Raw genomic sequence first — 22,111 nt, 5'->3', positions numbered from 1 at the left:
TCAACGAGCACACGTCATGGTCGCTGAATTTGATTTTAGCAATTTTAACAGGTGGGCTATCAGTCTATAGCTATTATACTATTAACGTCTATTAGAAATAACGAATTGGCGTCTAAGAACCCTTCAAACTTACCAAAAGCAACGTCCACCGGTACCACAATCGTTGGCTGTATATACAACAATGGCTTGGTTTTGGGTGCAGACACGAGAGCTACAGAGGGTGAGATCATCGCTGACAAAAAGTTAGTATCCTCTACTATCTAGGCCACGACTAATCGACCACGATAGCTGCGAAAAGATACACTACCTCACAGACGATATCCGCTGCTGTGGTGCAGGTACTGCCGCTGATACAGAAGCCGTTACCGCTTTGATATCCTCCAACTTGGAGTTGCACTCATTATCAACAAATAGAAAACCTAGAGTCGTTACTGCAATGACAATGTTAAAGCAGATGTTATTCCAATACCAGGGTCATATCGGTGCTGCACTCGTACTCGGCGGTATAGATTCTACCGGTCCAAACTTGTTCACCGTCGCACCACACGGTTCTACCGACAAGTTGCCATATGTTACCATGGGTAGTGGTAGTTTAGCTGCCATGGCTGTATTCGAAGCTGAATGGAAACCTCAAATGACAGAATCTGAAGCTAAAGACTTGGTTATTAAAGCAATCTCAGCTGGTATTTTCAACGATTTAGGATCTGGTTCAAATTGCGACGTATGCGTTATCGACCAGGATAAACCAACTGAAATGATTAGAAATATCAAGCCAGAATTGAATGCTAGATCAATAAAAGAGAGAAATTACAAGTTTAGAAAGGGTACAACTGCTTTCACGAAGCAATCAATTAGGGATTTCGTTCAAGAAGAAGAAGTTATCGAATTTAACAAGCAGCCAGAAGAAATGGATTTGACGTCCTAAATTGTGTAATTTTTATTCATTTTTATTTTTATTCCCACGATTAGCTCCTTGAATATTAACGTCATTAATCTAGGAGATGAATAAACTAGATTTAGAAGGAATTCTACTGTTGGAAATACCTCTATTTAGATCACCGTTTCAGTCGCTACGGAAAGCGTTCAGGAATTACCAGAAGTTGCTAGAGAACGATCTATCGACGATAGGTAATCAGTTAAACGGCGAATTAGATGATAACAGAATTGATCAATTGATAAAGAAAGCTAAGCTCTTGAGAGTTAAAGTATGTCTTTTCCATACCATAGACACCCTCTAACACCCCCTAGCTCGTCAAGTTCGAAAACCTCCAGTCATCCGCTTACTCCCAATTAAAAGCTCGGGCGTTACACCTCCAGCAAACACTCCTAGCTGGCTATCAAACCGGAAACGATGAACTCATCCAGCAGTTCAAATCGATACGTATACAGAGATGGCTCATCGATTGGTCGTTACGTAACAACAACTTCTCTTTATCCGAATTAATAACACATAAACTCAACATTGACAGCCTTATTGATACTGATTTGTTCAAGGATATCTCATCCATTCAGTCAGATTTACTCAACCGCTCATCCACATCAGCATTAAATTGGTGTAATGATAACAAAACACACCTAAAGAAGCTTAACGTACAGTTAGATTTCTACTTACGTTTGCAAGATTACATAGAATTGGTTAGATCACGTAATATTCAACAAGCTATCATCTACATGCGCTCACACTTAACTTCCCATTTCAGTAATCACACCAAACAAATTCAACAGGCCGCCGCTTTATTGGCCTTCCCTGAAGATAGTCTTGTAGGCATCTACCGGAATCTTTACAATCAATCACGCTGGATTGACCTGAGTAACATGTTCAGAGATGTCGCTTTCCAATTATACGGCTTGAGTTCATACCCAATGTTACACCTTGCACTTAGTGTCGGATTGCCTTCACTCAAATTGCCAAATTGCACACAATCGCAATCTAAACAGGTCGTTAAAAATGAATTTGAGGATTTATACAATGGTACAACGTTTAAGTCAACAAATGATGAGAATCTGTTAGATAATCACTCAGTTAATTGCCCAACTTGCAATACAGATTTGCTGGGAGCTCTTGCTAAGCAAGTTCCACACTCACATCATACGAACTCTTCAATAGTTTGCAAAATTTTAGGTAAAGTTGTCAAAGATGGCGAACTCCTCGCATTCCCTAATGGAAGGGTCTACTCGAAAGCTGCACTTCACGATCTCGCTGAGAAGGATCCTCATAGTTTAGTGAAGTGTCCGCGTGATGGTACTACAATTCACTATAGTAAACTTCGTAAAGTGTTTGTTTCTTAATTTCTTTCTGGCTGTTGTAATGATATATGTATAATTAGTATAACAAGATGGGTGAAATTTTTACAAGATCGTTCGTTCTAATCTAATAATCCTAAAGTGTGCATCCTAAGAAAAATAAAAAACTAATCCAAAAAAACATATGAGCATGTTTTGTTGCTAATATGCCACGCTATTTTGTCGTTTACGTGGTCGTAACCCAAGACGGAGGCCGTCGTCTATATTTATCTCCGTAGCTAATCGCTTAACCGGTGATGACGACTGACGCCTCGTGTGCTTTACTTTGGGTGTGCTTGCACCGTCATTGGCCTCTTCATCTATGGTATCAGACAGCGATATGGCTGCATGTCTGGCTGAACGACGGATTGGTTGTTCAGATTTCATAGGAGCAGCTATGGTGATACTACCCAAAGCCTGCCTCAATCCTGATTTATCAGGTGAGTAGTAAGCACCTGCTGTTATATTCGCTAATATCTTCCTTGGTGTTTTCTCATCATCGAGAGTGTATACGAGCCTTTGAGATGAGATAAGCGGGTGTGGGGATGTCAAACCAGTATTCGGTGTTGATCTTGACTTGACGATGCCACCGTGTTCCATACGTGCATAAAGTGGGGGTGCATCCTCCCTCATGATCATATTTATCCGTTTACGAGTTGACCTGATAGGGTTTTAGATGTGTCATTAGCTGAATAAATCAACGTACCTCAGCGTATGTCTCCAACGGTCATTATCATCGCCATAACGACCCCTACGAGCAGTTTTGGCTAGATGATGTACGAGTTGATTTGGTGGTGCTGCACCAGCGTATGGAGTATGTGTTGATTCATTGGCATACTCATCGCATAAACGATGTAAATCATCATCCTCACCGGTCGTCCAATCCAATTCGGATGATTCAACACTAGCTTCAGAAACAGATGACCGGAGAGATGATGAAGACGCGCGTCTACGAAGTGGGTATCCTCTCAGACGTGTGGCTGATGGTGGCGGTGTGTGTGGTGATCTACTAGACATTGTAAAACCAGGTGAACGATCAGGTATTGAAATATTCTTCGAAGTTGTCGCCATAGTGGGTTTATATTTCACGCGTATTTACTCTTTATTTACTTATTTCGTTCCCCTGTGATTGTAATAGAGAGCGACGCGGGAGTCGCGTACTGACGGATTAAAAATCTGAAGTCATCTCGATAAGGAATGTAAAATATAAATTTTAAAGCAGAAAGACAGTCTTTTTATTGATAAGAACGTGCTTATTATTCATATCTTCTTATGCTCCTCTCTAAATTGAACTTACACTAGGAACTCCAACCTTGCTCCATATGAGCTCACGATCCAAAAGCGCAATAATAAGATTTTGTTCTTTCTCTGCACTGTGCAGAAATCATAAATGTTAAATAGACGTGTAAGCGGGGTCACTGTCGATAGTGACAGCGACGGGAGCACTTCAATTAGCGGTAGTAATAATATTGGTTTGCCTTCGCCCCCGCTTTCGTCGACAGAGTCTACCATGACTATAGAGTACTACAGCGCAAGTTTGTACGGCTATCACCTTGCAGCGGCCCGCAAAGCTGCCTATGTTGTAGCTCGAGCTCAGGACAAGCCTGTATCTCCTACAGAAGTTGATATAAGTGATAACAATGGCTTCAAAGGAGCTTTGCTATCTTCGCATAAAGCAAACCCACCGTCTCTTGATGCAGATGCCGCCTTAAGAAGGTTAAGAAAGAGGATCAAATTGGAGCACTAGAAACGACGAGCTATTCAACTTAACTTATACCAACCTACACAGCCTTTATAAACATCTTTCAGTACCTACTTTACGATAAATCAAACTGCAAAGCAAAACGGAAGATTTTCACCATTTCACAACAAGACGACTACTATGTTTCCTTTTACAATAACAATATATTTCAGAAACATCTCTTAAAGCATTTATACGACTGCAATGATGTAAAACAATTTTATGACGAACTTCTTCTATCTTTGATACATCGATGGGTGCAACACTCAGTGGGCTCGCGAATGTGTTCAGACCGCTTTTATTCTGGACAAAAGGGAAGGAATGCCGTATTTTAATGCTCGGTTTGGATGCAGCGGGTAAGACGACGATAGTATATAGATTACAAGTTAGTCTTCTTTGTGGTAGAATGACCGAGTTTTAACAGAGTTTATACAGCTCGGAGAAGTAATACAAACTATACCAACTATCGGTTTCAATGTTGAAACTATCAACTACAGCGGATTACAACTCAATGTTTGGGATTTGGGAGGTCAAACGTCTATCAGACCATATTGGAGGTGTTACTATGCTAACACACAGGCGGTAATCTATGTCGTTGATTCCACTGAGTTCGTATATTATCTTCTGTCTTTTCTTTCTAACGAACGCAGCACCGAGAGATTGCCAACAGCCCGGTCAGAATTGATAACAATGCTTTCCGAGGAGGAGCTCAAAGACGCAAAGCTGCTCGTTTTGGCTAACAAGCAGGACAGTCCAGCTGCGCTTCCTGTAGCTGAAGTGTCGCTACAGCTCGGGCTTGATAACCTCAAAGATCGCACCTGGAGTGTACGCGGATGCTCAGCTATCCGTGAAGATGGTCAGCTCAACGAGGCACTCAATTGGTTAGTCTATGCTGTCTTCATATGCGTTTTGCATTTTGCTAACAAAAACACCCAGGCTGGTCGACGAATTGAAGAGTAGTTAGCTATTTCATTTTATGTTGTATTTTATATTTCGTTATAGATTGAGTTGTCTTTTTGCTACTACGTCATTAGTCCATTCCAGTTTCTCAATATGGTAAGTGTCTGCTAGCGCAGTAAAATACGCTTATTATATTACAGTCGGATATGAAATTTGGTAAAGTTACAGCAGCTGCGTCACTCGCAACCTCTGGATCAGCCTACACCATCGTAGCTGGAAGCTATAACACCTCCCTAACTACCTATACATTCGATCCAGAGTCAAACGAGTTGGGATACGGCAAGCAACATTCACTTCCACAAGGTTTCGCACCTTCTTGGATCCAGGAATCACCTGTGAATGATGCAATTATCGCCGTCTGCTCAGAGGCATTCCCAGGTGAGGTAGCCTCGACTGTGTTAGAAAGTGCGGATACCCACAATGTAGTCAACTCTCTTCCATCTGGTGGTGACGGTCCAGCTAGCGGTGGATTCACAGCTGATGGCCAGTACTTCATAGCTGCCAATGTGGGTACAATTCACGCGTAAATAAGTCCATTTAACGTATTTAGTATGCAAGTGGAAGCGTACAAGCGTATTCTGTTGCTGAAGATGGAAAAATCACTGCTCTTGGTGAAAGTACCGCCTTAACTGGTTCTGGTCCAAATGCTGATAGACAGACATCACCACACCCTCACCATGTCATCGCATCACCAGTTGATGACCAAACTGTGTATATTCCAGATCTTGGTAGCGACGTCATTCTTCAATTTGCAGTGAAGAACGACAAGCTGGAGAAGGTGTCCGAGTATGAAGCACCAGCTGGTTCAGGACCTAGACATGGCGTATTCCATCCAGAATCCTCCCTCTTGTACGTCGTTACGGAACTCTCAAATGAGGTACTCGTGTATAAGCTTGGAGATGATGGAAAACTCAGCTTAACGTCGCAAACATCTATTGTTCCAAAAGAGAAAGCAGAAAAATCATCAATGCAAGCATCAGAAATTGTTATTAGCAGCGATGGAAAGTATATCTATGCAGCCAACCGTGATGTAAAACCATCTGGAGCCGATGACGAAGATCATATGGCAATTTTCAGCGTTTCTGACAATGGTGAGACATTGGAACTTACCAAACACGTTAAAGTGGGCGGTATACAACCACGTGCATTTGTTTTATTCGGCGCAGAAGATGAATACCTCATCATTGGTAATACATATGAGAATAATCCTAATGTCGTGGTATTCAAACGTGATAGCCAATCAGGAGATCTTGAACAAGTTGCAAAAGCATCTGGTCAATCACCAACATCTTTCATTTGGTTAGCTGATTTGTAAAAACTTAATTTTTAAATTGTTAAATTGTAATACTTGTTGTTTCAAGACAACGTGTATGGCTTATCGTATAGTCATATCAACGAACGAGAAAGAGAGTGAAGTATTTAAGGATTTTGGCGATTCCACTAGTAGCTATTGTAGAACAACTAGTGATATAAATAAAGATTTACGATTTGGTGGTATTTCCGTCACCTATATTGATCCACTATTGGAAGACCCATTTAGAGAACTGAAGAATAGCGTGAATAGCGCGATATTAAGACGCACATCAATTAGTAACACAGATATGGAAAGAGCTAGTAGCAGCACGCAGAGTACGACGACACCATCACCACCGATAGCGAAATACTACCCATCTGCAAGAGAAGGGGAGGTCGATATGACTGGAGTTGTCCATCTTTTTAAGGATTCGCGATCATTAGAAGAGAGTGATAGTGATGTTATGAATGAACTGAATTATATACAGACATCAACAAGCGCAGGTGGCGGATCAACAGAACGTAATGCGATCGTTGGTATATTGGCAGTACCATCTTCTATGTCTCCATCTGATTTACTTGAATTTATCAGACCTGCTTTGGACGCTATATCGCATATACGAATATTGCGTGACGCGGCCCCGAATCGTTATATCACGCTTATAAAGTTCAAGGATTATCGTGATGCATTAGAGTTTAAGGAGATGTACGATGGTATTCCTTTCTCGAGTTTGAATGAAGAGATATGTCGTGTTGTACGCATATCTTCAGTGAAGATCCAAGACACAAAGGAAAGCGCATCGTTTGACAATTTTGGTGATGGTTGGATATCTAAACATCCACAACAACAACAGTGCACAGAATTGCCAACATGTCCAGTATGTCTTGACAGGATGGATGGTAGCACGACCGGATTGATGACAATCCCTTGTAATCATAGCTTTCACTGCAGCTGTCTCTCTGCATGGCCAAACTCCCGATGTCCTGTTTGCCGCTACTCGTTGCCGAAATTTCAGCCAGCAAAGCGCGATGAAATGCGCACGCAGTGCGCAAGTTGTGGGAAGGTGGAGGATTTGTGGATTTGTCTCATATGTGGTCATGTCGGCTGTGGTCGCTACGGCCCTGGCCATGCTTATAGACATTACGAGCAGACTACACATCTCTTCTCACTCGATCTCGAAACACAACGTGTGTGGGATTATGCAGGTGATGGATACGTTCACAGGTTGATTCAGAAGTCTGATGGTAAGGTCGTTGAGCTTCCCTCAGCGACTTCTCATTCCCTTGGGTCGTCGAAAGGAAAAGAAAGCGCTGATGGTAATACAGACAAGGGTGGTGCGAATGATGAAATTGTTGCTATGGAGTTCTCCTCTCTCCTTGCATCACAACTCGACACTCAGAGGTCCTATTATGTGAGTATTGTTTGACATCAATCAACGAGTGTACATTGACAAAACTCTCAGGAGGAACAGCAGCTAGAACTACATGCACGTCTAGAAAGCCTTGAAAGTGTCGTAGAAGCTCAAAAACATTCTCGGGAAAGCGATGACGATCTTAGGAAAGAGAATGCAAGGCTAGAGAAGAAGGTAATAAAATCCAACGAGGTACTCCATCATGTTCGCAGACAAGCAGAAGAAGAAAAGTCATTCTCAGAGGGACTTCTCACGCGTATCGACAAATTGATCGAGCAGAATGAAAGTCAAAGTCAAATAATATCAACACTGACAGCAGAAAACGGGGATTTGAAAGAAAACGTACGAGACTTGATGTTTTTTGTTGAAGCACGTGATAAAGTACCAGCTTTGGCGGGAGGTGAGCTCTCCGGAGGGACAGTCGGGATTGCTGCACCTGCACCTGCGCCATCGACATCGAGCCAGAAGAAGAAGAAGAAGAAGGAGAAAGAGAAGGAGAAGAGGGGGGATAACACAACTAAATAGCCCTAGCATAAGTTATAATTGTATTGTTGTATGAATAGCTCTTTGATCAGCCACCATGACGACTTCTGGGAGGTACCTTCGTAGAGGCGCCGCAGATGACGAGGACGCATCAAAGCTGAAATTGGGTGCAGAGTTTAACGATATGGGATGTTTGACGATATCAGAAGTCAAGCACTTGCTGGATGGTAGAGCAGGTGAAGCTGATACGCCGTGGGTGTAAGCTTATATCGAAATACGGTATTCTAAACTTCTATAGGGTATTTAAGAAGACGTCAGAGTATGTGAACACCTTCACCGTATTTGGAAGTAAAGAATCAGCGATATCGGTCAGAGAGTCGGTCTAGCCCACGCATGAGAGACTCCACTAACAAACACTAGAGCACTCAAGAAAGATGAAAAGATGACGCAGTTCGAGCAAGCCCAGATTGGTAATTTAGTGCCCGGGGATGTCGAAGAAGCGAAATCGCTGATACCGAGGTGATTTTAGATGTTTAGGAGATATAAATGCTAACGCCCTGTATAGCCTCTACGAGCACGACGAAATGACAGTACAAACAATCCTCGATGAGCTTGACGCACTTCGTAAAATGCAGTAAATTGAGGGAGATGATAGTATAGCTAGTATACTTATATGTATATTTATTGAAATAAACGTTCAAACTGTAAAAATATTGATATAAATTTTAAATTTTCACTTTCCCCCAATTTGTTTATCGCTTGGGAATTGGTTTCTCAATTTAACGACGACAAACAAGGAAACTAAGGTCAAACTTATACCACCAACATCAAATAAATAAACAAGATGAATCACAGTCACTTTATTGGTGGTAACACCGTAGACAGCGCACCGTCTTCTCCACTCAAAGACTTCGTAAAGTCCCACAACGGACACACCGTTATATCCAAGGTTCTGATAGCAAACAATGGTTGGTAGTCGTCTATCTACATACAGCTTACTCATCTCTTCCTACAGGTATCGCCGCTGTGAAGGAAATCAGATCCGTTAGGAAGTGGTGTTATGAGCAATTCGGATACGAGAGAGCAGTAGAATTCGTCGCTATGGCTACACCAGAAGATCTCGCAGTCAATGCCGACTACATTCGTATGGCGGATGAGTACGTAGAAGTACCCGGTGGTTCAAACAACAACAACTACGCAAACGTCGACTTTATCGTTGATGTTGCAGAACGTGCTGGTGTCCACGCCGTCTGGGCTGGTTGGTATGTGGTTTTGTCTTTCCCATTTGAAACAGTCTGACAAATATTCCAGGGGTCACGCATCTGAGAACCCAAGGTTACCTGAAATGCTTTCCCAATCTAAAATCGTCTTCATTGGTCCACCAGGATCCGCTATGCGTAGTTTGGGTGATAAAATCTCTTCCACCATCGTTGCACAATCTGCCCAAGTCCCAACAATGGCTTGGTCAGGTACTGGTATCTCGGATACCAGTCTCTCCTCACAAGGCTTTGTCACTGTTCCTGACGACGCATACAAGAACGCTACCGTCACAACAGTTGAACAAGGTCTTGAGAAAGCCAAAGCTATTGGCTTCCCAGTCATGATTAAAGCATCAGAAGGTGGTGGTGGTAAGGGTATTCGTAAAGTCGAGGATGAAGCGGACTTCCCATTAAGCTTCACTGCTGTCCTTGGTGAAGTTCCAGGTTCACCTGTCTTTATCATGAAGTTAGCCGGTGCAGCTAGACATTTGGAAGTTCAATTATTAGCTGATCAATACGGTAACGCTATCTCTTTATTCGGCCGTGATTGTTCCGTCCAACGTCGTCACCAAAAGATTATTGAAGAAGCTCCAGTCACAATCGCCGGTGAAGAGCGTTTCGAAGAAATGGAGAAAGCTGCTGTACGTTTAGCCAAGCTTGTTGGTTACGTTTCCGCCGGTACTGTTGAATACCTCTACTCTCACTCAGACGACAAGTTCTACTTCTTGGAACTTAACCCACGTCTCCAAGTTGAGCACCCAACAACTGAAATGGTTTCAGGTGTTAATCTGCCAGCCGCTCAATTGCAAATTGCTATGGGTATTCCACTTCACAGAATCAGAGACATCCGTACACTCTATGGAAAGACCCCAACTGGTCAATCAACCATTGATTTCGATTTCTCTTCAAACGAAGCACTTGAAACACAACGTAAACCAAAACCAAAAGGACACGTTGTTGCTGTTCGTTTGACTGCTGAAGACCCAGACGCTGGTTTCAAACCTTCAGGTGGTACTGTTCACGAACTAAACTTCAGATCAAGTCCAAATGTATGGGGTTACTTCGCAATTGGTGCTCAAGGTGGTCTTCACTCTTTGGCTGACTCTCAATTCGGTCACTGTTTCTCTTACGGTGCTGACAGATCTGAAGCACGTAAGAACATGGTTGTCGCACTCAAGGAAATTTCTATCAGAGGTGATTTCAGAACTACAGTTGAATATCTCATCAAACTTCTTGAAACTCAAGCATTTGAAGAAAACACCATCACTACTGGCTGGTTAGACACTCTCATCTCAAACCGTTTGACTGCCGAACGCCCTGATCCATCATTGGCTGTCATCTGTGGTGCACTCGTCAAAGCTCACGTTGCATCTGAAGAAAGCTGGACTGAATACAGAACTATTCTCGAAAAAGGTCAAGTCCCACCAAAGGAGAAATTGCAAACTATCTTCTCCGTTGACTTCATTTACGAGGGTACCAAATACAACTTCACAGTTACTAGATCATCATTGTTAATGTGGACTCTCTATTTGAACGGTGGTGCTACTAAGGTTACTGCCCGTCCACTTGCTGATGGTGGTCTGTTGGTTCTTTTGGATGGTAAATCTCACAGCGTCTACTGGAGAGACGAGACCATTGCTTGGAGAGTTATGATTGATGGAAAGACTTGCTTAATCGAACAAGAGAATGATCCAACGCAGCTTCGTTCACCATCACCAGGTAAACTTGTCAGATACCTAGTTGAAAGTGGTGGACATGTTAAGGCTGGTCAGCCATACGCCGAGATTGAGGTGAGTTATATTTCTCCAAAGCTGCTTTGTTAACCCAGTCTTAGGTCATGAAAATGTACATGCCTCTCATTGCTGCAGAGGATGGTTCACCAATGTTCATCAAGCAAGTTGGTGTTGCTTTGCAACCCGGTGAGGTTCTCGGTATACTTGCACTTGACGACCCAAGCCGCGTTAGACATGCCAAACCATTTGAAGGTCAATTACCTTCATACGGTTTGCCATCTATTCTTGGTAACAAGCCACAACAACGTCAAGCTTACTTGGTTGATACTATCAACACTATCCTTGATGGTTACGACAATCTCTCGGTTATGCAAGTCACTCTTAAGGAGTTGATCAATGTTTTGCGTGACCCCCAACTTCCATACGCTATGATGACTCAATTGTTGTCTACTCTCTCCGGTCGTATTCCTGCCAAACTTGAAGATCAAATCCGTGAACAAGTTGAAACTTCACACTCAAAGCAAGCTGAATTCCCAGCCATTCAAGTCATCAGCCTTATCGAAGAGTTCACAACTAGCAACATTCGTGCTCAAGACCGTGCTACTTTCAGATTATCAGTCGGTCCAATCCTTGAGATTGCTGAACAATTCAAGGGTGGCCTTAAGGTTCACGAATGGGCAACACTTGCTGGTTTCATCAACAAGTACACTGAAAATGAGAAGCTCTTTGCACTTGGTGAAGACCGTGCTGTTTTGGCTTTGAGAGAACAACACCGTAACAACTTAGAACAAGCTGCTGCCGTCGTACTCTCACACGTCAAGGTCCAATCTAAGAATAGACTCATGCACGCTATTCTTGATCTTATCAAAGGTGGTGGAACCAACTTTACGAACTCAGACAACCCATTAAACAGGGCCCTCAAGGAACTCGCTGATCTTGACAGCAAGCTCAGCACCAAGGTCGCTTTGAAAGCTAGGGAAGTACTCATTTTGACTCAAATTCCTTCCTACGAAGAACGTGTTGGTCAAATGAGCGACATCTTGAAGTCATCAGTTACTACCAGCTTATACGGTGAACAAGGACAAGAATTCTCAATGCCAAATGTTGATGTTCTTAAGGAGCTTACTGACTCTCGTTACACTGTATTCGACGTTTTGACAACTTTCTTCTCTAACCAGAATGCTTGGATCGCTATGAGTGAGTTGTACTTATTACAGATAAATACAGGCTAACAAATTATCTCAAAGGCGCTCTTCAAGTTTACGTTTCACGTGCTTACCGTGCATACACCGTCCTTCAAGTTGACTACCATCCAAGTGAAGAAGTAAATGCTCCACATATCGTTACATGGCGCTTCCGTTTGGGTCAATCACCAGATGCCCCTCAAACTCCACGTGTTGACTCATTCAAGGATGTAACAAGAATTGGATCAATGTCAGACCTCACCTATGCTGTCAAACGTAACTCACTTGAACCACTTCGTATGGGTGCTATTGCTTCATTCAACAACTTGTCTGAACTCCAAACTCGTATCACAAAGGTTCTTGACATGTACCCACAATTTGATGCTAAGAAGCACTTCGAGCGTTACGGTGAAGCAGCACAACCACCAAACGTACTCAACTTGGCTGTCAACGCATTTAACAAGGATGATGACTTGAGCAACGAAAAATGGTTGGAAAGCTTCATTGACTTGACAAATCAAGTTGGTGAAAGAGTCAGATCAGCTGGTATCAGAAGAGTCACTTACATGATCAACCGTAAGGGTGAATACCCATGGTTCTACACCATGCGTGATGTCAATGGTAGATGGATCGAGCAAGAGGAAATCAGAAACATTGAACCAGCTCTCGCTTACCAACTCGAATTGAGCAGACTCTCAAACTTCAAGATCACTCCATCATTCGTTGAGAATCGCCAAATTCACATTTACCACGCTCAAGGTCGTGAAAACGCTACTGATAACAGATTCTTCATCAGAGCTTTGGTCAGACCAGGTAGACTTCGTGGATCAATTCGTACAACTGACTACTTGATCTCTGAATCCGACAGACTTGTTGGTGACATTCTCGATGCTCTCGAAGTTGCTGGTGCTGATCACCCAACTGCTGACTGCAACCACGTTTCTCTCAACTTCCTTTACAACCTTCGTGTTTCATTCGATGAAGTACAAGAGGCTCTCGCAGGTTTCATTGACCGTCACGGCAAGCGTTTGTGGAGATTGAGAGTCACTGGTGCTGAAATTCGTATCGTTCTTGAAGATGAAGAGGGTAACGTACAACCAATCAGAGCAATCATTGAGAACGTTAGTGGATTCGTTGTCAAGTATGAAGCTTACCAAGAAGTTGAAACCGACCATGGTTCAACAATCCTCAAGTCAATTGGACCACAAGGTGCACACCATTTGCAACCTGTCAACGCACCTTACCCAACCAAGGAGTGGCTTCAACCAAAGCGTTACAAGGCTCACGTCGTTGGTACTACCTACGTTTATGACTTCCCAGATCTCTTCCGTCAAGCTCTTCGTAACGTCTGGACTGCAGCCCTCCGTAATGCTCCTGGTTTGACCGTACCAGAAGACCCACTCGTCGCTTCCGAGTTAGTCCTCGATGAACACAACCAATTACAAGAAGTTAACCGTAAAGCTGGTTCTAACACCATTGGTATGGTCGGCTGGATTTTCACAATGAAGACTCCAGAATATCCACAAGGTAGACGTGTTGTCATTGTCGCGAACGACATCACATTCCAAATTGGTTCATTTGGTCCACTTGAAGATGAATATTTCTACAAGGTCACTGAGCTCGCTCGTGCTTACGGCTTGCCAAGAATCTACCTCTCTGCTAACTCAGGAGCTCGTATCGGTTTGGCTGAAGAAATCATCAACTTATATTCAGTTGCCTGGAATGACGCTAGCAACCCAGAGAAAGGCTTCAAATACCTCTATCTCACCCCAGAGAACTACGAATCACTTAAAGAGGCTGCTTCATCTATTAACGTCGAAGAAATTACAGATGATGGTGAAGTTAGATTCAAGATCACTGACATCATTGGTCTTCGTGATGGTCTTGGTGTTGAGTGTCTTAAGGGATCTGGTTTGATTGCTGGTGAAACTACTCGTGCTTATGACGATATCTTCACTATCACATTGGTCACTGCCAGATCAGTTGGTATTGGTGCTTACCTCGTCAGATTAGGTCAACGTGCCGTTCAAGTTGAAGGTCAACCAATCATCCTTACTGGTGCTCCAGCACTCAACAAGGTTCTTGGTCGTGAAGTTTACACTTCCAACTTGCAACTTGGTGGTACTCAAATCATGCACAAGAACGGTATCTCACACATCGTTTCTCCAAATGACTTGGAAGGTGCTATCTCAATTCTTCAATGGTTGTCATACGTCCCTGAACGTAAGGGCAAGCCAGTTCCAATTTCCCCAAGCAATGACAGCTGGGATAGAATTGTTGAATACGTTCCACCAAAGGGACCATACGATCCACGTTGGTTCTTGGCAGGTAAATCTGAGGATGCTGAAGCAGGTGAACCTAAGTTCATGAAAGGTTTCTTCGATAAGGACTCATTCCAAGAAACACTTGGTGGATGGGCACAAACTGTCGTCACTGGTAGAGCCAAATTGGGTGGTATTCCAATGGGTGCCATTGCTGTTGAAACTCGTACAATGGAGAGAATTGTACCAGCTGATCCAGCCAACCCACTTTCATTCGAGCAACGTATTATGGAAGCAGGTCAAGTTTGGTACCCTAACTCAGCATACAAGACCGCTCAAGCTATCCAAGACTTCAACCGTGAAGGTTTACCACTCATGATCTTCGCTAACTGGCGTGGTTTCTCTGGTGGTCAACAAGACATGCTTGACGCCATTCTCAAGGAAGGTTCTAAGGTGAGTTTATAAGTGTCTCAAATATATCTTATCTAACACAAATGCAGATTGTTGATGGTCTCTCATCTTACAAGCAACCAATCTTCGTTTACGTTCTTCCAAACGGTGAACTTAGAGGTGGTGCTTGGGTTGTTCTCGATCCATCTATCAACAAGTCAATGATGGAAATGTACGCTGATCCATGGGCTCGTGCTGGTGTTCTTGGTAAGTTTATGCTTTATTTCATTGAAGTTTGTCTAACAGTATTTTCAGAACCAGAAGGTATTGTTGAAATCAAGTACCGTCGTGACAAGGTTCTTTCAACTATGAACAGACTTGACTCCGAATACGCTCGTCTCAAGAAGGAATCCGAAGATAGCAGCAAGTCAGTAGATGAACGTAAGGTATCAACTGATGCACTTGTTAAGCGTGAAAAGGATCTCTACCCAACCTACCAACAAATTGCACTCTTATACTCAGACTTACACGACAGAGTTGGTAGAATGTCAGCAAAGGGTTGTGCATCACCATGTGAATGGATCGAATCAAGAAGATACTTCTATCAACGCTTGAGAAGAAGATTAGATGAGGAAGCTATCATTAACAGATTAGGCAAGGCTAATCCATTAATGGATAGACAATCAAGATTATCAATCTTATACAACATTTACTCACAAAAGAATGTTGAATTCAGTGATGACGCAAAGATTGCTTCATTCATTGAAAAAGAGAGAGAAGTTATTGATGAAATCGTTCAATTAGTTCAATCACGCTACATTGAGTCACAAATCTCACAATTCTCAACTGTCAATAAGCAAGGTACATTGGAAGGTATCGCCAAATTTATGGAAACACTCTCAGCAGAAGAGCGTTCTTCTTTCGCTAAGTTACTCAATTAAAAATTGATACTTAACAATCTCACCATTAGTTTTCTTTAATGTCGTCTCGGGTTTTTCTTCTTTTTTTATTTTTCCTTTTTGTGCATCATTAATATATTTTTTCTCGGTTTCATTAGTTAAAAAAAGAAAAGATGAGATTCGTATATGTTACAAATGGTTATGAAAAAAATAAAACCCAATAGAAGTAGATATCTGATTGCACAACGAAAGAGTCTATAAGTTGAAACATAAAAATTAGAAGAAAAATTGGGCTGATGTTAGTGAAAGAAGTATTGAATTTATCATAACCCGTGCTCATAATGTCTAATAAAAGAGCAAAATTATCCTATTGCTTTGATTGATCAATACTGAGATATCCGATTGAGCTCTCAATTTGTCTCTCTTGTGATTGTTCGGTTTGTTGTTGTACTGCACTAGTCCGCCTTTTCTTCGTATTAACGACAGCTGGCAAAGTCATGAAAGGCATCATAGCAGGACTGTTCTCAACGTTATTTTCTTGAGGTTGTTGATTTGGTTGACCTGGCGTTACTTGACTTGATGTCGTCTGACTATCTTTACCAGTCGCTTTCTTCCCTTGACCACCTTTGGCATTTACACCTGGCCCATTTCTATTCCTTTTCTTGATAACGTCAGATTTCAAACTAAGTGGTCGAACAACACCATGTAATTTCAAGAATAATCCACACGCATTACATAATGGATTTCCTTCTGGATCTCTCCTCCATAATGGTGTTTTGTTAGTTTTGCAATTATTGCAAGTCATAGCGTTACCAGGATCAACACTGAGTCCAGAGGCACTAGTGGATGTCGTCGCGTGAAGATTAGGCGTCTTACTAGGCGCTTGTCTTAACGGTACATAAGATGACCGTTGTGGCTGTTGTTGCTGCTGCATAATTGGTGACCTTTTCGCTGCTATTGGTATTGATGTCGTTGATGGTACACTAGATGACAAAGTTTCGCGCTTCTGCGTGCGTTGCTTGTTATTAATTGTTACAGATGGTTTGGATTTCGTAGGTAAATTTGGTGATTGTGACGCATATCTGCTAGAAGATTGACTAGAAGATGAACCTCTCAATGGCTTTACTTCCCTATTCATTTTATTAAATAAATTGTGGGGGTTGATATTAACTGCGAATGGGTTCATTACATCTCCAAATGATGGTGTCGTTGGTGCCGAGTCGGCATCATAGAGTAAGTTAAACAAACCACTCCAATCCTGATTGTTATTGGTATTTTGGTCATTGCTCACATATTCACCATAATTTGGTAATGATTGCGGCATAGTTGGTGGGAATGGACCGTTGAACCCACCTGGTGCACTCTGTGATAGCAATGCAGATAATCCACCATCATCAGGGAAGCCCTCTGGCAAGACTATATTCTCGTTGATGTCTATACCAGGCGGACCAAAAGACCCCTCTGCACCGTGTCTACTGTCTGCTTCTACATTGAATGACAAGAAAGGATTTGCAAGACTAAATGGAGGTGGCTCTGTTGATCCATTACCTGTATTGTTAAATAAAGTATTAAACTTCGGTGAATATTCAGCAGGACGTTTTCTAATCATCTATCCGAGTGTTAGGAGAGACCATTGAATAAAACGACACTCACATTATCTCTCTCTATTTGGTTTGGTATCTGTGGTCCATACGTGGATGATAATGATTTTGAGAGAAGACTGGCTGAAGCAGGAATATGTTGTGTCTGTTGAACTGACTTATTTCTAACCAAATCTTGCAAAGTTCTACCATCAATTAAATCGTAGAAGTTCTGTGGCGGACTATGAGCATAAGATATGTCACCATGATGAGCGTTTTGATGTTGAGAATATTGCAAGAACGTCTGAGGATCAGGTAAGGACATAGCAGAACCTGTGAAATTATAGACATTGTCAGCATTGTTCCCAGAATCTTCCTCTATCGTCGTTGTCAATTCGTGTTTACCACGTGAATGATTATGTTGCTCTGTTTGTTCAACATTATTATGATTAGATGTTTCAGGGGAAGGTGCCTGTGTAGGAAGTGAAGGCATGAAATGGTTCTTGAGCGGTCCCACACCATGATGTCCTGGTGGTGGTCTACTCCGAGACCGTGACTGACCTCTCCAATCCATAACTGAACGCGATCTTGACCTTGATTTACCTCTCCATTCCATGAGATCATCAACGATAGCTTCACCGTTATCGAGTCCTTCTGGGACTTTACCTGCGAAACCGACAACAACGTTAGTTTGCTTCTTTGATCCACGTTGTCTGCGTGGTTTACGTCCACGCTCTTCATCTTCATCGGGTACTTGCACTGGTTTTTCAACCATCTCGGGTGTGTTCTCTTCAGGTCTTTCATTACTCTCCGCAGGCTCTGGTGGTGGCTGAGCTTCAGGGGTAGGCGAAGAGTGACTACTCTTATCTGCATCTTCGTTGTCGTCATTTAAAGCATTTTCTTGGCTCTCTTGTTCTTGTTTCACCTTTATTGCGGCTGCTTCAGATTCCCTCTTGCGGCGCAAAGACATTGCCATCATTCTCCAAGTTAAATTCTCCATCCGCTGGCCATTTGGTAAAGACGCTTTCTGTCTAGTGTACATTTTCCAAACTTGTGAGGCAATTGGGTCATCCTTTGATTCAGGATTGATATCATCGTCAGCTTGAGGAGGTGATTGCGGAGAAGTTGGTAATAAAGATTGCTTTCGGGTGGCTAATTTCTGGTCTAACAAATCATCTGAAAGGATATCGGCCACGACTTTCGTGGAGCCACCACCTGTACTAGAGGATGGCTGGTGTGTAGAGTATGATGTTGACGTTGATTGATCGTTATACGGATGATTGAATGTGGTAGATGTTGAATCTGAGTTGCCAAAACCGTCGTAATTGAGAGGATAATCAGCGAACTGGTTTAAATCAAAAGTAAAGTTACTGTCAAGCGTCGTGGGTGACTTTGGTGTATATTCTTTACTCTCGGATGACTTTGGTGGTGCGGTGAGCGAAAGAGCGGAGGGTTGAGGTGTAGAAGAGGATGACGACTGGTTGAATGACGTTCTACTGCTGGTTTCTGGTAATCCAAATCTGTGATGTGCTCTCATCGCCTCCTCCTGGTTCTTGAACGCTTGTTGGAGTCTAGAGAGTGTTTTATTGCCGTCGAAAGACATTCTAATGAATGTTGAATAATAATAAATATATTTCAATTTAAAACTCACGTATTAGTTAAATATCAGAATATATTTCCTCAGTGACCTTGATCGTATTAAACGGACAATTAATCTAAGATACAGCGTTCAAATACAAAAATTAATTAAAAAGTGTTCAAAGTCTAAAAATATAATAAAACTATTCTCTCCCTGAAACGCTAATCTTCCTCCTCTTCCTCCTCATCGTCATCATCGTCTTCTTCGTCTTCCTCATCCGATTCTGGCTCTGCTAATGCCTTCTCTAGCTGTTTCTCATGTTGCTTTTGTTTGCCTATTATTTAGACGTAAGTATCGTTCAACGTTCCTGAATGACTCAGGCACTCACGCATTGATATCGCTTGATTGAGATTATCGATATACCTATCGTACTTTTTAATTTCAGTTATCAAGTACTTGTTCTTTTTATTCCAATTGTGCGTAGCTTTATCTCTATTCGAAGACTTCGTCGAATATTGCTGCAACATACGATCATATATTTGTCTATGAACTCGTAGATCTTTTTTCAAACTAGCACTGAACTTCTGCAGAGCTCTTTGTTGATCTTCCTCTGTTAAAGTTGATGAAACTACTGGCAAGTGTGGTGCGTTCCAATCTTCAATATACATTTTATCCGCGTTAGTACGAAATGGCTGTTTCCACCTGTTGATTGAATAGTTAGATCTCACACTCATAACATCCTCTTCTCTTTGCGGCTTGAGCATAGAAGAGCCTGACTCAACTTCACCAATAACACTATTCCAGCCATATTCCATGTTTGAAACACCACCAGATAGAGGCTCCTTTGATGCACGTGATGCCCAGTAGTTGCAAGTCGATACCCATTCATCTAATAACGACTCTGTACCAGCTTGTAAGTAGTACTTCCCACCATTTGGCAAACTAAGTTGGAAGCAATGAGGTCGCGATCTGTTGTAGCCATTTCTCATGTAATCAGAAACTGAATGCGCTAACGGGATTTCTCCAACCAAGTTTGCATTATTAGTCCAATTACCTCCACCGATACCACCACTGCTCTGTGCACCTTGTACGCCAGCACTTTCACCAAACGTAAACATCTTTAAATCGCCTCTACCAATAACAACGAAAACCTCGAGCCAGTTTCGATCTTTTGAACGTTTACCATCACTTTCGTAGTAGTGCTTGCGCTGTAAAAATCCTTCCTTAGCCCACGGAGGTCCCATCAAAGCGAGCTCCTCATCGGTGAGTATCAAGCCAGCATCCGAGTTATCGGACAATGCCGACTTGTTTGAGATCGCATCTTCTTGCTGTTCCTTAATAATAGTTTGTGAAAGATTCGAAGCAAATCCAATTGACGGAGTTGGGGCCTTTTGAGGTTAAATAAATGTATCTACCAGGAAATTCTACCTACCTCCATTACCGAACCGAGTGACGGTGTCGGCGATGTGCGTCCATCGGTGCCAAGCAAACTAGACAAACCACGTATACTACCACGCTTGAGTGAAGAAGTGCTAATAGACGGAGATGACATATTGCGCGGCAATCTTTGCCTACTCGTGTTAACTGACAGGTTGTTTGCCTTATTGCCATCCAAAGGTAATAATATCTTTTGTGAGCGTATACTATTGTAAATATCTCTCAAAAAAGGTTCCAATTCAGCATCCAGTTGTTGACTTTCATAACTAGTACTGATAGTCATAGATGAAGCACTCTTCTTAACTTTCTCTTCAGTTAAAGAGGAGCTTGAAGGAGAAGTTGAAGTACTATATGAAGGTGATAATCCAGATCTAATTGAAGACAAACTGCCATTTCTACCAAGCTTATTCTTTCTTGTGTAATATGACAAAGGTGGTCCTTGGGGTATGCTTTGTTGTGGTTGGTTTTTGTTTATCGTATTGGTAGTTTTTGAGGATGTGATTGAAGAAGTATCATCTACCAAATCAGGAGTTGAAAATCCTCTAGAATCGTATTGATTATGTACCACATTTAATGTATTCTTAATGAATTGATGCCTGGACATGTGTGTAACGATATCAGCGATGTGCAAGTCAGTATTGAGAAGGAGGATTGAGTAGGATATTGCATGTACGACATCTGGACTACGGTAAAGTGGTAGTGGGTTATCATTGAAGAATTTAATAGAGAAAGCTTCTAAAATTCTGTCAATTTGTTGAGTTTCAGCGCGTAAAAAGAGCTTGGACGTGAGTTTACGAAGTGCGTCGTCTAATCTCAGCGAGCAGAAGTCAAATTGTGACATATATGTATATAACGCTTGTTTGTTTGTTGCACCAAGTGAACCTAACCACTCAGCATGCTTTTGTTTTGGTAGGAAGCTTTCATCTTGATTCCAGCACTTTAAACCGAGATCAGAATGAGAGGGTGACGGTGGTAACGGGGGTAAACTTCTATTCTGGTCATTTTTCGTCTGACTATCGTTGTCATTAATCAGTCTAATCGAAGGTGATTGTTGTAACACAGGTGTTGTTGGATCATCATTGCTGAGGTTGAAATTTGAAAGTTTGCGAGTGACTGTCGAATGCGTAGACGTAGGGGTATTTGACCTCTCAAGCTTATCGAGTGATTTCTCCTTAGAAAATGCTAGAGAAGAAATGCGTGGGGATGGCATTGGGCTCGGGATCTTTGGTGAGGGTAAAGGGCTTTTTCTGGCAGGTTCCTGTACAGCTGGAGGGCTGTACCAGGCATGATTGAAAGCGGGCGAGGTAGGTATTCCAACACGCTCCAAACTTATCGACTGGAAGTCAGCGCCAGTCGATTGAGAGTCCAAATAAGCGGATCCTATGGAGGTTGATCTTCTCCTCTCCTGCTTTGGTATCTTTATAGGCGAAGGCGCCTTCCTCCGCTTTGAAACCTTCTTGTTGGTGTCAGTCGTCGTTATCGTAGGCAATGTCTGCCTGGACTCCTCTGTGATAAATTTCGTCTTATTAGAATTCAGCATTTCATCGAAATCTTTATCGTTCGCCATATTTTTATTTCGTTGATGGACGTGCGGACTGAATCACGTTTTGTGAGAAC

General features: G+C 42.3%; 11 protein-coding genes across 11 annotated transcripts; 8 read left to right on the top strand and 3 right to left on the bottom strand.

Moving 5' to 3' along the window:
- Positions 1–2: 2 nt before the first annotated feature.
- Positions 3–961, top strand: WALSEDRAFT_30783 (proteasome subunit beta type-7). The gene is made up of 3 exons (XM_006955771.1): positions 3–51; positions 96–242; positions 289–961. The coding sequence occupies exons 1-3, from the start codon at positions 17–19 to the stop codon at positions 923–925; spliced, it is 819 nt and encodes a 272-aa protein (XP_006955833.1). The 5' UTR covers positions 3–16; the 3' UTR covers positions 926–961.
- Positions 962–1,001: 40 nt separating this feature from the next.
- On the top strand, positions 1,002–2,333 carry WALSEDRAFT_34519 (hypothetical protein; the record flags this gene model as incomplete). Its single annotated transcript, XM_006955770.1, has 2 exons — positions 1,002–1,205; positions 1,249–2,333. 2 exons carry the CDS (start codon positions 1,002–1,004, stop codon positions 2,287–2,289), a joined length of 1,245 nt encoding a protein of 414 aa, XP_006955832.1. The 3' UTR covers positions 2,290–2,333.
- On the bottom strand, positions 2,302–3,406 carry WALSEDRAFT_59048 (hypothetical protein). The gene is made up of 2 exons (XM_006955769.1): positions 2,990–3,406; positions 2,302–2,944 (listed from the first exon to the last, which is right to left on the bottom strand). Exons 1-2 carry the CDS (start codon positions 3,352–3,354, stop codon positions 2,446–2,448), a joined length of 864 nt encoding a protein of 287 aa, XP_006955831.1. The 5' UTR covers positions 3,355–3,406; the 3' UTR covers positions 2,302–2,445.
- Positions 3,407–3,673: 267 nt separating this feature from the next.
- On the top strand, positions 3,674–4,030 carry WALSEDRAFT_61824 (hypothetical protein; the record flags this gene model as incomplete). The annotated part of the gene is made up of 1 exon (XM_006955768.1): positions 3,674–4,030. The coding sequence occupies one exon, from the start codon at positions 3,674–3,676 to the stop codon at positions 4,028–4,030; it is 357 nt and encodes a 118-aa protein (XP_006955830.1).
- Positions 4,031–4,277: 247 nt separating this feature from the next.
- Positions 4,278–5,046, top strand: WALSEDRAFT_53135 (ARF/SAR; the record flags this gene model as incomplete). The annotated part of the gene is made up of 4 exons (XM_006955767.1): positions 4,278–4,409; positions 4,460–4,632; positions 4,675–4,905; positions 4,961–5,046. The coding sequence occupies 4 exons, from the start codon at positions 4,278–4,280 to the stop codon at positions 4,986–4,988; spliced, it is 564 nt and encodes a 187-aa protein (XP_006955829.1). The 3' UTR covers positions 4,989–5,046.
- Positions 5,047–5,077: 31 nt separating this feature from the next.
- WALSEDRAFT_30780 (3-carboxy-cis,cis-mucoante lactonizing enzyme) lies at positions 5,078–6,373 on the top strand (the record flags this gene model as incomplete). The annotated part of the gene is made up of 3 exons (XM_006955766.1): positions 5,078–5,080; positions 5,125–5,490; positions 5,535–6,373. The coding sequence occupies 3 exons, from the start codon at positions 5,078–5,080 to the stop codon at positions 6,297–6,299; spliced, it is 1,134 nt and encodes a 377-aa protein (XP_006955828.1). The 3' UTR covers positions 6,300–6,373.
- Positions 6,374–6,539: 166 nt separating this feature from the next.
- Positions 6,540–8,262, top strand: WALSEDRAFT_30779 (zf-UBP-domain-containing protein). Its single transcript, XM_006955765.1, has 2 exons — positions 6,540–7,689; positions 7,741–8,262. Exons 1-2 carry the CDS (start codon positions 6,586–6,588, stop codon positions 8,212–8,214), a joined length of 1,578 nt encoding a protein of 525 aa, XP_006955827.1. The 5' UTR covers positions 6,540–6,585; the 3' UTR covers positions 8,215–8,262.
- Positions 8,258–8,916, top strand: WALSEDRAFT_59044 (hypothetical protein). The gene is made up of 4 exons (XM_006955764.1): positions 8,258–8,424; positions 8,471–8,548; positions 8,593–8,691; positions 8,738–8,916. Exons 1-4 carry the CDS (start codon positions 8,270–8,272, stop codon positions 8,808–8,810), a joined length of 405 nt encoding a protein of 134 aa, XP_006955826.1. The 5' UTR covers positions 8,258–8,269; the 3' UTR covers positions 8,811–8,916.
- A 59-nt stretch (positions 8,917–8,975) lies between these two features.
- On the top strand, positions 8,976–16,000 carry WALSEDRAFT_30776 (cytosolic acc1, acetyl-CoA carboxylase). Its single transcript, XM_006955763.1, has 7 exons — positions 8,976–9,140; positions 9,188–9,434; positions 9,484–11,221; positions 11,266–12,361; positions 12,412–15,062; positions 15,110–15,266; positions 15,315–16,000. The coding sequence occupies exons 1-7, from the start codon at positions 9,017–9,019 to the stop codon at positions 15,938–15,940; spliced, it is 6,639 nt and encodes a 2,212-aa protein (XP_006955825.1). The 5' UTR covers positions 8,976–9,016; the 3' UTR covers positions 15,941–16,000.
- A 547-nt stretch (positions 16,001–16,547) lies between these two features.
- WALSEDRAFT_7095 (global nitrogen regulator protein) lies at positions 16,548–16,700 on the bottom strand (the record flags this gene model as incomplete). Its single annotated transcript, XM_006955575.1, has 1 exon — positions 16,548–16,700. A coding segment is annotated over one exon (153 nt), but the record flags the coding sequence as incomplete, so codon positions are not given.
- A 2,493-nt stretch (positions 16,701–19,193) lies between these two features.
- WALSEDRAFT_66865 (hypothetical protein) lies at positions 19,194–22,070 on the bottom strand. The gene is made up of 3 exons (XM_006955762.1): positions 20,490–22,070; positions 19,446–20,445; positions 19,194–19,391 (listed from the first exon to the last, which is right to left on the bottom strand). The coding sequence occupies exons 1-3, from the start codon at positions 22,059–22,061 to the stop codon at positions 19,279–19,281; spliced, it is 2,685 nt and encodes an 894-aa protein (XP_006955824.1). The 5' UTR covers positions 22,062–22,070; the 3' UTR covers positions 19,194–19,278.
- Positions 22,071–22,111: the final 41 nt, after the last annotated feature.

Source organism: Wallemia mellicola, assembly GCF_000263375.1.
Source record: "Wallemia mellicola CBS 633.66 unplaced genomic scaffold WALSEscaffold_1, whole genome shotgun sequence".
NCBI classification, from domain to species: Eukaryota; Fungi; Basidiomycota; class Wallemiomycetes; order Wallemiales; family Wallemiaceae; genus Wallemia; species Wallemia mellicola.
This window is presented reverse-complemented; position numbering and strand designations above follow the sequence as displayed.